Here is a 14,654-nt window from a genome sequence, read left to right on the forward strand (position 1 = left end):
AGACCTTGAGCAGATTGTGTTTTGTACTGCCACGACGTTGGTGGCAACTGGGTTTTTATTGGTGCCAGGCCTGCAGGGTTCATAGATTAGATAGAGGGATGTAGTGCATTTGGGGCCTATAGAGATTCTCTGGTGTGAAGTTAGGTTTGGCTTTGGGTGCCCCAGGAATTGGACCCCCTGGTCCAATTTTTTTTTGGCCTTGTGGGTTTTGTGTGGGACAGTCCCCTGAAGCTGCACAGCAGTTTGGGGGGCTCTCCTCAAAACCTCCTGCTCCCCAGAGCCACTTTTCCCACGACAATTGCGGTGAGGAAGTGGCTCTAATTGGTTTTTTCTCACCATTGGGAGCAGTGTTCCTTTTGGGGTGCCCACAGATGGGTGCTGTCTTTTGGGGCCAGGGGGGTTGCATGCTGGGGAGTCCCCTGAAGCTGCCCTGCAGTTTTGGGGCCTCTCCCTCAAACCCCCTCCCCTCCAGGCGGCTTCAATTATACCCTATTTGCCATTGATTTCAATGGCCCATAGGGTATAATGATGGGATAGGGGCACCCTCTTTGGGTGCCCCTGGAATTGGACCCCCTGGCCCAATCTTTTTGGGACTTGGGGGGTTTGGAGGGGAGAGTCCCCTGCAGGTCCCCTGCAAATTTGGGGGCTCTCCCTCAAACCCCCTCCCCTCCAGGCGGCTTCAATTATACCCTATTTGCCATTGATTTCAATGGCCCATAGGGTATAATGATGGAATAGGGGCACCCTCTTTGAGTGCCCCTGGAATGGGACCCCCTGGCCCAATCTTTTTGGGACTTGGGGGGTTTGGAGGGGAGAGTCCCCTGCAGGTCCCCTGCAAATTTGGGGGCTCTCCCTCAAACCCCCCGCCCTCCAGGCGGCTTCAAATATACCCTATTTGCCATTGATTTCAATGGCCCATAGGGTATAATAGGGCCGTATATTCGGAAATAGCCGCTCATTACCGTATATGCGGCTATTCCGAATACGGCATTCAGAAGTACAGGGGGAATCCGAATTTTTTTTCCCCGTGTACTTCCGAATCCGTGTATTTCCGATTTTTTTTTCTTTGCACATCCCTAGTTGCCAGCTCCAGTTTGGGAACTTCCTGGGTATTTGGGGGCAAAACCTGAGGAAAGTGGGGGGGGGGGGGGTTGTTGTTGGTCAGTCACACAGTTGAGTCCGACTCTTTGCAACCCCATGGACCAAGTCATGCCACGCCCTCCTGTCTTCCACCATCCTCCAAAGTCTGCTCAAAGCCCAGCAGGAATGTGATGCCATAGAGTTTACCCTCTGCACTTGCACATTTCTCCAAGGGAACTGATCTCTGTAGTCTGGAGATCAGCTGTAATCCCTGCATAACTCCAGGCCCCACCTGGAAGTTGTCAACCTTTTGCAGTCTGATTGTTCCAGTGAATCATTAAAAGGATTTCCATATGTGAGCACCTAACTGGTGTATGAAAATAGAACAAAGCAGTATGAAAAGTGTATGAAAAGGTAAGGAACTACTGCTGTAACCAACAAACTGAGAGTTCAGCTTTTCCATGCATGGAGCATAGAATCTGTACTGATGGTGGAGAAACTGATGAGGTATATATATTAGATAACCCCCAGGTACTGTGTGGTATATAGCAATCCACAGATGGTGGAGGTTTTCACAGCCTAACAAGTCTTCCAGTGAGGTATGGAGCCTCTCCCATTGGCAGAATACTCCTTTCACTGGAGGAGACCTCCTCTGTCAGTGGAATGGTGTCATTGGATGTAGCTCATTGTGTAGTTAAGATATTGTGAAAGATGTAATGTATCCGATAACCAGTGTTCCCTCTAATTCTACCCTCCCTCCACTGAGAGGAGTAGTTCACATCCTGAGCAGAATATAACTGCTATGATCTTAAAATTCAACTGGGCAATGGGCAGTGCAAGACCTTGCACAGCTCCAGACTGCTCCTGTGTGGGGCTTCCTGCGTTAATGAGTGGCCAGTAACTTAAAGACACATATGCTTTCTTCAGCTGAATTTGCATTTTGGCTAACTGATTATTTGCTTCCCCCCTCCCCTCCAGAGATGGGAGAAACTTCTCTTTGGAGTTTGCTTTTTTCATGCTCTTGTTCAGGAGAGGAAGAAATTTGGGCCTCTTGGATGGAACATTCCATATGGATTTAATGAGTCAGATTTGCGTATCAGTGTAAGACAGCTGCAGGTAAGATTATACATTACTCTTTCTATAAAAGATTACAAGGTGTGGTACAGGATCATAGCAGAATTGGTGTGTGATCATAACAATTCATAGGACTTGCATATTAGGATTCAAGTGCTGGTACAAATTCTCATCTGGCTGTCCTGCACCAGCAATGAGACCTGACTAGCCCTCTGCATTGGTATGGCAAGCACTGTTTGAGGCTGCTGAGCCAGTGATAACTGCTCGTCTCTATGCAGCACAGCTGTGGTGTATAAAAAGCTTATAGTGACTTGCGAAGGAGGTTACAGTGGTCCCTTGTGATGGATCCTAATGACTCTCAGAGCAGCGCTTATACTTCAGTTAGCCAGAACAATGCCCATTCTTTGTATTCTGCTTTTTTAAATCGTCTGTAAGTACTATTATACTTTCCAAACATGGGCTATCACTTTGGAAAGTATTATACTTTCCAAACATGGGCTATCACTTGAGCTGCAACTGCAAGCTATAGTTTTGAGTTTGCTCTTTTGTATCAAGCTAGCCAATACACTATATACTTAGTTTTAAATGTCTATAATATTAGTTATTAGAGTATTACATTCAGTTAAAAGAAGTTATTTATAAATTATACAATAATTTGTAATCCCTTTTAAAGAAGGTGTCAGATCAGTAATGTACTCCCACCATGCAAACTATAGGTTAGGTCTGGTGGAAAATTTCCATTGACTAAGATGGGAGGCAAAAGACCTCTTATTTCCCCATCATACTGTCCCCCTGAAGCAGCACTTGGGGGTGGGATATTTTGGGATGCAGCAGTAGGGGGAATTTGCAGAGATTTTGCATCTTTAATCCAAGTGAATCAGCTGGATCAGTTTTCAGAAACTCCCTGTGGGCATTCAGCCAATGATTTGCTAAATGAACTAGATCAATACTTGAAATTAAATGAAATTGATAATCTGAATTCAGCATAGTTTTCAGAATGCATATGTAAACCTCATAAAATATACGAATACTCTGCTGGAGTGTGGACTTAAAGGTGAAATGGAATTAGTAAAGTTACTAATATTAGAAAAATTGAGCCTGTTTCTTGATTGTTCACATTCACATTTAATACCATAACTTGACAACTGCAGCAATACCAAGCTATAGTATGACTTGAAGCTTTTTAAATCTACTGTTTCATTTTCTGTTTCAGTTGTTCATAAATGAATATGAACATGTCCCATTTGAAGCAATATCTTATCTTACGGGGGAGTGTAACTATGGAGGAAGAGTGACGGATGATTGGGACAGGCGGCTACTGTTGACTATGCTTGCTGACTTTTACTGCTCAGATATAATTGAAGATGCTCATTACACATTTTCTCCTAGCGGCAACTACTATGCCCCACCAAGAGGCACATATGATGACTATATTGAGTTTATTAAGGTATCAGCTTGCATCTTTTATTCAAAGAACATGCTGAAAATAACAGTTCAGTCAGGTCTCTTTATTAACATTTTGTCATTAACAACTAGCCATATGGGGTTTTTAAAATTCTGAATAAAATACATTGTTAAGCACATCTCTGTCTTAACAAATAGAAAGCTGCTTCCAACCCAGAAACTGCTAAGAGGCAGTGATCCTTGTTGATTCACTACATGTATTTAGTTTAAATGTCTGATTTCATCTATAATCAGGAAGGAATATTAGAAGCAGTTAACAGCAACTGGTGGTGGTGGAAAATAGCATCAAGACAGCTGACTTATGGTGACCCCATAGGGTTTTCAAGTCAAGAGGTGTTCAGACATGGTTTGCTGTTGCCTGCCTCTGTGTCACAATCCTTTTATTCCTTGGAGGTCTCCCATCCAAGTACTAGCCAGGGCCATCTCTGCTTAGCTGAAAGATCTGACAAGATCAGGCTAGCCTGGGCTAGGCAGGGGATATATACCTCTTACAGTCTGATCTTATGCATGCTTGATTGGAAGTGAGTCTCACTGCTTTCATTGGGTGCTATTCTCTGGTAGGTATGCACAGGATTGCACCTTTAACCATGTAATTGTTTTGGCTGTTGTAAACATCAGACCTTGTAGGAGTAGTGGTCAATATGCTAGATCTTAAATGTTATATGCCTCTTCCAAAGTGCTCAACATCTTTATTTACGCTACTCTGAGCCCCACTTGGTGGGGGAGGACAGTCTAAAATTGAATATATGAATAAATAAATTTATAATCCACCTTTCTCACAGAAACTTAAAGCTTCATATACAGTTACTTCTCAGTTTTGTTATCTCTGTACTGCCTATTGGAAGCTTAAGTCTGTAAAATGGAAGCTTGCCTAGGGTTACCTAGTGAACAAAGGTCCACAGTTTAGCATTTTAGCCTCTAGGCTACATTACCCTTGAATGCAGGAGCATCTCAGATTTGTGAAGTAGAGTGAGGGCAAGTTTAACCCAGTCAAAAATGGGTGTCTCTATGCTTTAAAGATCAAAAGACCTTTTGGCCATTAGACTCATTTGTTTTCATTAGCCATTCAAGATGGACATTGAGCCAGATGAAAAAGAAAGAGATGGATGTCATAAGAATTTACATAAGAGAAGCCATGTTGGATCAGGCCAACGGCCCATCCAATCCAACACTCTGTATCACACAGTGGCCAATAATTTATTTATTTATATACACACACACACACACACACATACATATATATATATATAGACGCTGTGGCTAATAACCACTGATGGGCCTCTACTCCATATTTTTATCTAACCCCCTCCTTAAGCTGGCTATGCCTGTATCCGCCACCACCTCCTGTGGCAGTGAATTCCACATGTTAATCACCCTTTGGGTGAAGAAGTACCTCCTTTTATCCGTTCTAACCCAACTGCTCAGCAATTTCATTGAATGCCCACGTGTTCTTGTATTGTGAGAAAGGGAGAAAAGTACTTCTTTCTCTGCCTTCTCCATCCCATGCATAATCTTCTAAACCTCTATCATGTCACTCCGCAGTCGACGTTTCTCCAAGCTAAAGAGCCCCAAGCGTTTTAACCTTTCTTCATAGGGAAAGTGTTCCAAGCCTGTAATCATTCTAGTTGCCCTTTTCTGCACTTTTTCCAATGCTATAATATCCTTTTTGAGGTGCGGTGACCAGAATTGCACACAGTATTCCAAATGAGACCGTACCATCGATTCATGCAGGGGCATTATGATACTGCCTGATTTGTTTTCAATTCCCTTCCTAATAATACCCAGCATGGCGTTGGCCTTTTTTATTGCAATCGCACACTGTCTTGACATTTTCAGTGAGTTATCTAGTACTAATTTATTTAGTCCCTGGGAATATAGCTTTTCACTCTCCTACTAGATACAAACGGAAGCAGCCAGCCATCTCAACAAATAGCTGCCACATCTGCTTGTCATTGTACCAATTTTGGTTAATGGTTATTAGAATTCTTTGTTCAGTCATTTCTGACTCACTTTATGAAATTGATTTTTGTTTTAGAATCTGCCTTTTAGTCAACAGCCAGAGATATTTGGATTGCATGAAAATGTAGATATCTCAAAGGATCTCCAGCAAACAAAAATCCTTTTTGAATCTCTGCTACTAACACAAGGAGGGAGTAAACAAGGCGGATCCTCAGGCAGTGGGGACAGCACTTTGTATGAAATTGCAGATGACATCCTCAGCAAGGTAATAAAACCAGATAAACTAATTAATTATTGTATGAGAACACTAGAAATAATCACCAAACTCAGGAATTCTCAGCAACTTCCCCAGCTGTCTCAGCTTACCTCAGAGTTGCTCTGCTCTCTCTCAGACCTCTCTGAAGTGTCATCTCTTTGAAGATACAGGTTGACCATCCATTCTTAGTATACTCTGAAGAAAACAACTGTTTCAAACATATCTTTATTTAAATATTATTATTAAATATTATTTTTACCATGTCCTCCTGTTCAAATACATGTTCATATTTGAAATGTTTAATCTTAAAATGTAACAATTAATATTGAATTTGATCCAGCCATACATCAGTGGAATGGCCTGCTGGTCACAGATCTTCCCCACTTTCTCCTCCCCCATGCAATCACTTCCTATTATGAATTATTTTATGCCTTCTGGAGTGCACATGGTGCTAGCAATTTTATTGGGTAGTTATTTAACATTTGATTGTTACCTCTTACCGTTTATCATAAGTTTTCATATTAGTTTATTCAGCTAAGATTGCTTTTAGTATGAACTTTGAGTTATTATAAATTAAAGTCTGATTTACATTATCAAATGGAAGCAAATATATCAAACTTTCTAGCTTCCAAAAGATTTTGACATTGAAGCTGCACTACTTAAATATCCGGTGAGATATGAAGAAAGTATGAACACTGTGCTGGTACAAGAGATGGAGCGCTTTAACAAGTAAGGGAATGATTTTTTTTTTTTAATTATTGTTGTAGATTATGATGTGGTTTTGGTCATTCTCTTTTGTCAATTGGCACATATTCATCTCATATGCTTTTATATTGTGAGGATACATTTGTATTATTGGCAGAAATTAAACTGGATTAGAACAAGAGGTAGTAGTTTCCAGTCTTCCAGTAGCGTAGAGACACATTAACAAACCGGGGAAAGGATTCCTAGGAAAGGAAGAAATATATGTTAAAGAAGGAGCAAATGACCCAAGAACACCAGAGAATTATCATTCCAAAGTTTAGCAGCAAGGATAGAAATCTAACGACAGGATTAATTGCTCTCTTTTTACACTGGAAAAAAGTAAACAGCAAGTAGTCCCAAAGATGCATATTCCTAAAGCAGGAATTAGGAAATTTGAATAGTAGTATAATATTTATCTTACTATTAATCTTACTGAAACAGGCTACATACTTGTTGTATAGGCATCTTAATATTATTTTCTGAGATTACTAGATAATAAGTGAAATCCTGCCCTGTCCCTGGGTAGCTAGTATTCAGATGGGAGAACTCCAAGGAATACCAGGATTGTGATGCAGAGGCAGACAATGGCAAACCATCTCTGAACATCTCCTGCCCTGAAAACCCTACAGGGTCGCCGTAAGTCAGCTGTGAGTTGATGGTATTTTCCACCACCAAGGGAAATCCTGAACAGAGTTACTCTCTTCTAAATCCAGTGAGGTCAAGAAGGGTGTAACTCTGCTAGGGATTGCACTGAATGTCTTGTAAATTATTTAAAACTTGTTGTACTGATCTCTGCCCATTTCTGCATATTTAGTTTGATACGAACCATACGTACTACTTTGATGAATTTGAAGAAAGCCATTAGAGGACTGGTTGTGATGGATTCTGAGCTAGAGGCACTTTGTGCTAGTCTTCTTGTTGGAAAAGTTGCAGAGAACTGGGCTAAGCGTTCATACCCAAGTCTGAAACCATTGGGGAGTTATATCTTGGATTTCCTAGCTAGGCTGAAATTTTTACAGGTAATGCAATGAAGATTGGGTTACAGATTATTGTGAGTTCTTGATTACTAAATTGTGTTAATAATATCTTTTGAAATTTATCTTGAACTAGCATTATTTTGTAAAATATGACCATCTAAAGTTAGTATTTTAAAATATATTTTCATATTTTTCTTCCAAGGATTGGTTTGACTCTGGGAAACCCTGTGTCTTTTGGCTGTCAGGATTCTTTTTTACACAAGCATTTTTAACTGGTGCCATGCAGAATTATGCCCGGAAATACACCATCCCTATTGATCTACTGGGATATCAATTTCAGGTATTGTTAGATTGTGAAGGCTACATTTTACAAAGTAGGACATTGATTTACCAGCAGAATATATTAGTGGGCTCTTGTTTTCTTGCTTTAACAAAGGGAACTTTGACTCTCAAAAGTTTATATCCTGAAAAGGTGCTACTGGACTCTAATCAAGGTCTTTTACTGCAGACCAACATGGCTGTCCTCTGAAACTGCTTTCACAATTTGTCTGTCTGTCTATTGTGTGTGTGTGTGTGTGGTGAGGGATGGCCCAAAATTTGGGGGGGGGGGGAAATCACCCAGCACTATGATATATGTTTCAGCAAACTCAGGGTAAGCCCCAGTATTGCCAAAAAAAAAAAAGATAAGTCAAATAGCAATTTAGCCATTTTAAATTTTTTAAATTAAGTTTCAGTATAAAGGGAAAGGAATGATGTGAGGATACAGAAGCAAAAAAAGGAAAAGAGTTAGGGGAAGAACAAACCAGAAAAAAATAGGAAAAGAAAAGCAGTAAATATAGCTGTTACATTTCTACCTTCCAAACCTGATACTAAATTCTTTCTGCCTGCAAGTCTTAAATTTTAACCCAATACAACTATTACATTATACAGTCTTATTACTGTATTTTTTGCTCCATAAGACGCACCTGGTTTTTCCTGTTTTCCTCCTCTAAAAACTAGGCATGGAGAGCTCCAGCAGCAGCCGTGGCAGCAGCCCTGATGACTGCTCCCGGCCCGATCCCTTGGCCCTGGCAGCAGCAGCAGGGGGAGGCGGTGGGGGCTTCCAGGCTGGCTCCAGCACCCGGTGGGGCTTGTGCGCGGCGGGACTGCTGCCATGGCTGCTGCTGCAGCTCTCCTTGCTAGGGCTGCCACAGCCGCTAGTCGGCGTGCCTTGCAGGGGAGGAGGCGGCGCCTTGTTCTTCTGGTTGCTTTTGCCCCGCAGCGATGAGCCCTGTGGGAAGCTGCCGCAGGGGTGGTGGTGATGCTTCGGGTCCTCCATGTCGCGGTTGTGCAGGCAGATCAGCCCGATCTTCCGCAGCAGAGTAGCCATCTTCCGCACGGCCTCCTTCCTCGGGGGGGGGGCGATCTGCTGCCCACACCTCCCAGCGCCAAGAAGCCCAGGTGGGGGCAGGGGGGAGGCGCTCCAGGAGGCAGAGCCCCCCTCTCGCTGCACTCACTCGCTGCTTTGCGGCACAGCCATCGGGGATGCTGCTGCGGGCGGCATTGCAGCCTTTGGGCCACTTCTGCCGGGGGCATCAGAGACGCACAGCCGGAGCCAAGCAACAGGCATTTGCAGGCTGCAGCTCTGCTGCGGCTCCAGGCATGGAAAGTGAAGGTGCCCCCTCCTTCCTCCTCCTCCTGCTGCTGCTGCTCGCTCCATAAGACGCACACACTTCCCCCCCCCCTTTTTTGGGGGGGGAAGTGTGTCTTATGGAGCGAAAAATACAGTACTTTATTATATATTTTTTAATACTCTATTGCTTATTATATAAATCTAAGCTATTCATCTTTAATACAAACAAATGAGAAAAGCAAAGAAACTAAGCACAAAATAAAGCCTGGTAGTTAATTTTAACCATGTTAGGGATAAGCACTAACTTTAACAATATTGACAATAGTCATAAGGAGAGGTAGGGTGGCCAGATCGTCCCGGTCAGCCGGGAATGTCCCTCTTTTGGGTCCCAATTCCCGGCTCCCGGACTGGCTATACCGGGACCATTATAAGTCCCGGTTTAGCCAGCCAGCGAGAGGAGCCGGCGGAAGTGGGCGGAGGCTGCGCTGCTGCTGCTGCCTCTTCTCCGTAGCTGCTCCTCCTGAGCCCATCTCGGAGGAGCAGCTGCGGAGAAGCGTGGAAAGTCCCGAATCTGGGTCCTTCTAGGACCCTGAGCAGCAACGCTGGAGGAGCAGGAGCAGGCCGGACTTGCGCCCCGCCCCTCCACTCTCTGCAGGGGCAAAGGCGGCATGCGTGGGCCTGCTTCGCTTCTCCGCCCAGCGCCCGGCCCCTCTGCTGCGTGGGCGGCAAGGGGCATGCTGGGGCGGCCTCGGAGGAGAAGGAGGCGGCGGCGCTGAGCCGTGGCTTCCTGTTGGGGCTTCCGGGCGGGCAGGGGGTCTCTCCACGGGGAAGGAGACCCCGGCCCGCCTGCTGGATGGCTGCCTGGGCCGCACGGCGGCCCAGCGGTCTCGGGCCTGCCTTTCCCTTCCCTTCCCTCCCGCCTGCTGGGTGGCTGCCTGGGCCGGGCGGCAGCCCAGCAGTCTCCGGCCTGCCTTTCCTTTCCCTTCCCTTCCCTTCCCGCTTCGCCCGCCTGCTGGCTATATCTATAGCCCTGCCTGCAAGAAGGTAAGCTTTTTGTTTTCTGGGGAGTTCTGTTTGTTTTTGTTTTCTTCCCCCCCCCCCCCCCCGGCAGGCAGGGAGGGGGCTGAAAGCGGTGTGGCCTAGGCTTCCCAACCCCCTCTGCTCTGGCAGGGGACTTCTGGGTTCGCAGCCTAATCTCCCGCCCCCCAGAAATCGGGAAGGGGGGGTGGGGGGGGAGAACATACCTGCAGGCTTCATATTGTTGAGATCCTGAGCCGTTTGTAAAATGTGTGGCTCCTTTAAGGCTGGGCAGGAAGAGCTTCGGAGAACAGCCCCTCCCTTTTTTTTCCCTTTCGTTTTCACAGCAAGTAGAGTTCCCCAATCTTGTAAGTATTTGTGTGTGTGAGAGGGAGGGGGGAGGGGATTCCCTGCTTTAGAAAGCGTGGGGGGGGGAGGGAAATGTCTACTGGGCACTCTATTATTCCCTATGGAGAACGATTCCCATAGGGAATAATAGGGAATTGATCCGTGGGTTTTGGGGGCTCTGGGGGGGCTATTTTTTGAGGTAGAGGCACCAAATTTTTAGTATAATATCTAGTGCCTCTCCCCAAAATACCCCCCAAGTTTCAAGAAGATTGGACCAGGGGGTCCAATTCTATGAGCCCCAAAAGATGGTGCCCCTATCCTTCATTATTTCCTATGGAAGGAAAGCATTGAAAAGGTGTGCCGTCCCTTTAAATGTGATGGCCAGAACTCCTTTGGAGTTCAATTATGCTTGTCACATCCTTGTTCCTGGCTCCACCCCCAAAGTCTCCTGGCTCCGCCCCCAAAGTACCCAGATTTTTCTTTAATTGGACTTGGCAACCCTAGTGTGGCCTAATGTGCAAATGAGTTCCTGCTGGGCTTTCTCTAAAAAAAAAAAAAAAAAGCCCTGAACGAAACAATGGTGTTGTCAGGGTGTGTGGCATAATATGCAAATGAGTTCCTGCTTCCCCCCCTACAAAAAAGCCCTGTTGAAGGCAACAGCTTTCCTCCACTGTATCTGCTTTCATTTATCTGTTCTGAACTGAGTGCAAATAGACTTCATTTGTCCCATTAGTTGTCTCCTCATGAGCTTGGATGTAGATGAAACAAGTTATTTCCATTAAGCCAGGCTCAGATGTGATAGTAGGCTGAAAACAGCAAATAAATAGTGTGTTGGGACTGGTAATTCTCAATGTGCATGCACTGTGGGGGCTTGAAGCTTGCATTTTGATCATGCATCTCCTGGAATTGAAATAAATGCTGCTTATCAAATGCATTGTGGTATTTTAAGCAGAACAGACAGCATGCAGCTTGTCTGTTTTGAGTTCTGCTAGATACGGAATGTTTTGATATTTATAACTTTGCCATCTGATGTAAGGTAGATTCTGGAGACTGGGAGGCTTCTTGGGTTTCCCAGATGGACATTCCTTTTAAATTTTAGCAAGTGAGGGAAACTGCAAATGGATGGACTTTGAAGAGGAGAGGAAGACAGACAAATGACCTGTGCTTTATGTCATGCAGCACTCTCCAAAAAATGGAGCAGGTCCTTAGAGAGGTCAGATGCCCTATAATGGAACTGACCCCAGTGTGTGTATTTTGCATTTTGTAGAGCTAGCTCATATTTTTGCCACACAATCCTCAACTGAATCAATACTTGCATGGTAAAATATCTTAACTTGTCGCAAAAAAGTGCCTTTTAATGAAATCTTATATTCCCAGGTCTCTCTTTTGTATAAAAGGGTTGAGATTTCATTTATAAGCAGTCGTTTTGAGTGAATGTGACTGTTAGAATGTTGTCATTTGTGCAGTACCAGTCTTAACAGCTTTTGGGCTGATGTTGACCAGTTTCTTAAAGTCCTCATATTTCTGACCTGTGTAGATAGGCTAGCCTGGTCTTATTAGATTTCATGAAGCTAAGCAGGGTTATCCCAGTTTTTACTTGGATGGGGATCAGGAGACTATTTAGAAAGGGTTGCTATGCAGAGGCAAGCAATGGTGTTTGTGTTTTGAAATTAAAATTTCCATAATTCTTTAATGGCTGGAGGGGATGATGGTCGACTGAAGTGGCTTCTTTTATTTACTGTCATCAGTTCTGATATTCTTACAATTTGTACAGTTTTTTTTGTACAAGTACAATTTTTAATATACTCAAATTAATTGAATTTGGAAAGAGGCCATAGCCCAGTGGTCCATCTAGTCCAGCATCCTGCCTCACACAGTGGCCCACCAGTTCCTCTGGAGGTCCAATGACAGAGCACAGAGGCTGAGGCCTTCCCCTGATAGTTGCCTCCTGGCTCTGGGATGCAGAGGTTTACTGCCTCTGAACATGGAGGTGCTCTTCAGCCATGATGGCTAGTAGCCACTGATAGACCTAGCCTTTATAATTTAACTGCTCCCCTTTTAAAGCTATCTATGCTTGTGGGCATTGCTACATCCTCTGGTCATGAATTCTACATTTAAATCACCTGTTGAGTTAAAAAAAACTGCTTCCTTTGTCTGTCTTGAATCTACTGCCCATCAGCCTCATTGGGTGTTATTATTGTGATATTTGGTTAATACAGCAGAGTTCGTCCAGTCACAGAAGTGTGATATTGAGTGAAGAAAATAAATCTCCCAAGAAGAATATTACAAAATAAAGATTACATTTATTAAAGTAGATTCAGTTCACATTCAGGTTGCAGTTGAAAGGAAAGAAAGAAGCCTAAACTAAAGAGCATTTCTAAAACAATCTAAAGGGCACTAATCTCAAGAGCACCTATCACAAGCTAAATGTGGCACTATGTGCTTGGAAGCATGACGGAATTATTTTTACATGAGAGACCTGTAAAGACATGTGACTCTAGGCAGAACCATGCAGAGAATGGAGAGTGTGGTAGAACGTGCCTGCTCTGGTTTGCAGGCCCCATTTCCAGCCTACCTTCTTGATTTTTTCTCCCACTTGGAGGGAGCTCCCTCCCTCCACTGGCCTGATCCAACATGGCTTCTCTTATGTTCTTATGTGACACAGAGTGTTGGACTGGAGGGGCCACTGGCCTGATCCAACGTGGCTTCTCTTATGTTCTTATGCAGGGAACCTGACCCTAGTGTCTTAGCATACTGTTTTTCCTACAGATCTGTGATAGAGAGTTGTATGTAAGTAGTGTGGACCCAGAGAGAGGTTCATACCAGTTTTGCATGTAAAAATGCAGTAGTGATACATCAAAGGAGCTCCTTTTTACATTTGCACCACCATCCCGTTCTAAGAGATGGCTCTCTTTTTATTCCAAATGACAGTCAGGATTTCTGTAATTCTGCTTCATTACACTGTACTAATAGTGTAGGCATAACTCTCTTGGAGAACTTCCCCTGGAATCTCACTGGAATCTGTCTGGCTTCTCAGCGCGGAACCCGTTCTCTCTAGTCTTCTCACGTTGAAAAAAGTAAAAAAAGAGTTTTATTTAACTTTATTTCCCCCTTTCCCTCTCTATAAATAATCTTGGTGTTTCCGGCAGTGATATTTGGGGGATTTTTGGGGACGTCACAGGAAGTGCTGTGAAGTCACTTCCTGTTTCTGGCAGTGGCATTTGGGGGAAATGATGTCACAGGAAGTGATGTCACTTCCTGTTTCCGGCGGTGGCATGACATCACCGGAAGTGACGTCACTTCCTGTTTCTGGCAGGTGGCGCGGGGGAAATGATGTCACAGGAAGTGACGTCACTTCCTGTTCCCGGCGGTGGCATGACATCACCGGAAGTGACGTCACTTCCTGTTTCCGGCGGCGCACGCGCTTCGCGCGCGCACACCCCTACCTTCCTCCCCCCAAAGGTGTCCCTGGCTGGCCTTCAGACATTATGGTCACCCTAAGGAGAGGAGATGAATATAATTTATTTATCCTTAATACTACCTTAATTGCTTCCAACAGAGAAAAAATGAAAAAAATAAAAATAACAAAAGACCAAAATAAAACCTAGCAGACAATACTTCATCTATTTCAATATCAACAGATTTTATTGCTAAAAAAGGGGAGGGGAGGAGAAGCAGGAACAGATCTTTAAAATTTTCAAATACCTGTGTTGTCTACCTTATTATAAATTGACCCAAATTAATTGTTTGTCTAGGATGAATGTTTAAGATTCATTAAACTTTTTGGAGACTATATCTCCTATTTTCATATTACTTTAAGAAGCACAAGTTTAATAAACAGTGACAGCCTAATTTCCCATACTTATTATTTTTACCTAGGTAAGAAATCATACAATCTCTATAATCCACTCTATTAAATTGCTCTATTTAACTATATATATATATATATATATATATATATATATATATATATATATATATATATATATATATATATATATATATATATATATATATATATATAACACCTGCTCTCTATTAAATTGCTCTATTTAGCTTTGAAAATATACGATCCATAGATAAAAATAACAAACAGAGGAGAAGCATTCAGATTTTAGAAGTC

General features: G+C 43.5%; 1 protein-coding gene across 1 annotated transcript in view; it reads left to right on the forward strand.

Annotated features, from left to right (window-relative positions):
- The window catches only part of DNAH12 (dynein axonemal heavy chain 12), a 194,923-nt gene that overhangs the window by 172,212 nt on the left and 8,057 nt on the right, over nucleotides 1-14,654 (forward strand). The window contains exons 65-70 of the mRNA XM_060239731.1: nucleotides 2,059-2,196; nucleotides 3,368-3,601; nucleotides 5,654-5,842; nucleotides 6,459-6,562; nucleotides 7,392-7,596; nucleotides 7,757-7,894. Of these exons, the coding sequence (XP_060095714.1) occupies nucleotides 2,059-2,196; nucleotides 3,368-3,601; nucleotides 5,654-5,842; nucleotides 6,459-6,562; nucleotides 7,392-7,596; nucleotides 7,757-7,894 (1,008 nt within the window). The remainder of the gene's footprint in view (nucleotides 1-2,058; nucleotides 2,197-3,367; nucleotides 3,602-5,653; nucleotides 5,843-6,458; nucleotides 6,563-7,391; nucleotides 7,597-7,756; nucleotides 7,895-14,654) is intronic.

Source organism: Heteronotia binoei, chromosome 5, assembly GCF_032191835.1.
Source record: "Heteronotia binoei isolate CCM8104 ecotype False Entrance Well chromosome 5, APGP_CSIRO_Hbin_v1, whole genome shotgun sequence".
Classification (NCBI taxonomy): Eukaryota; Metazoa; Chordata; class Lepidosauria; order Squamata; family Gekkonidae; genus Heteronotia; species Heteronotia binoei.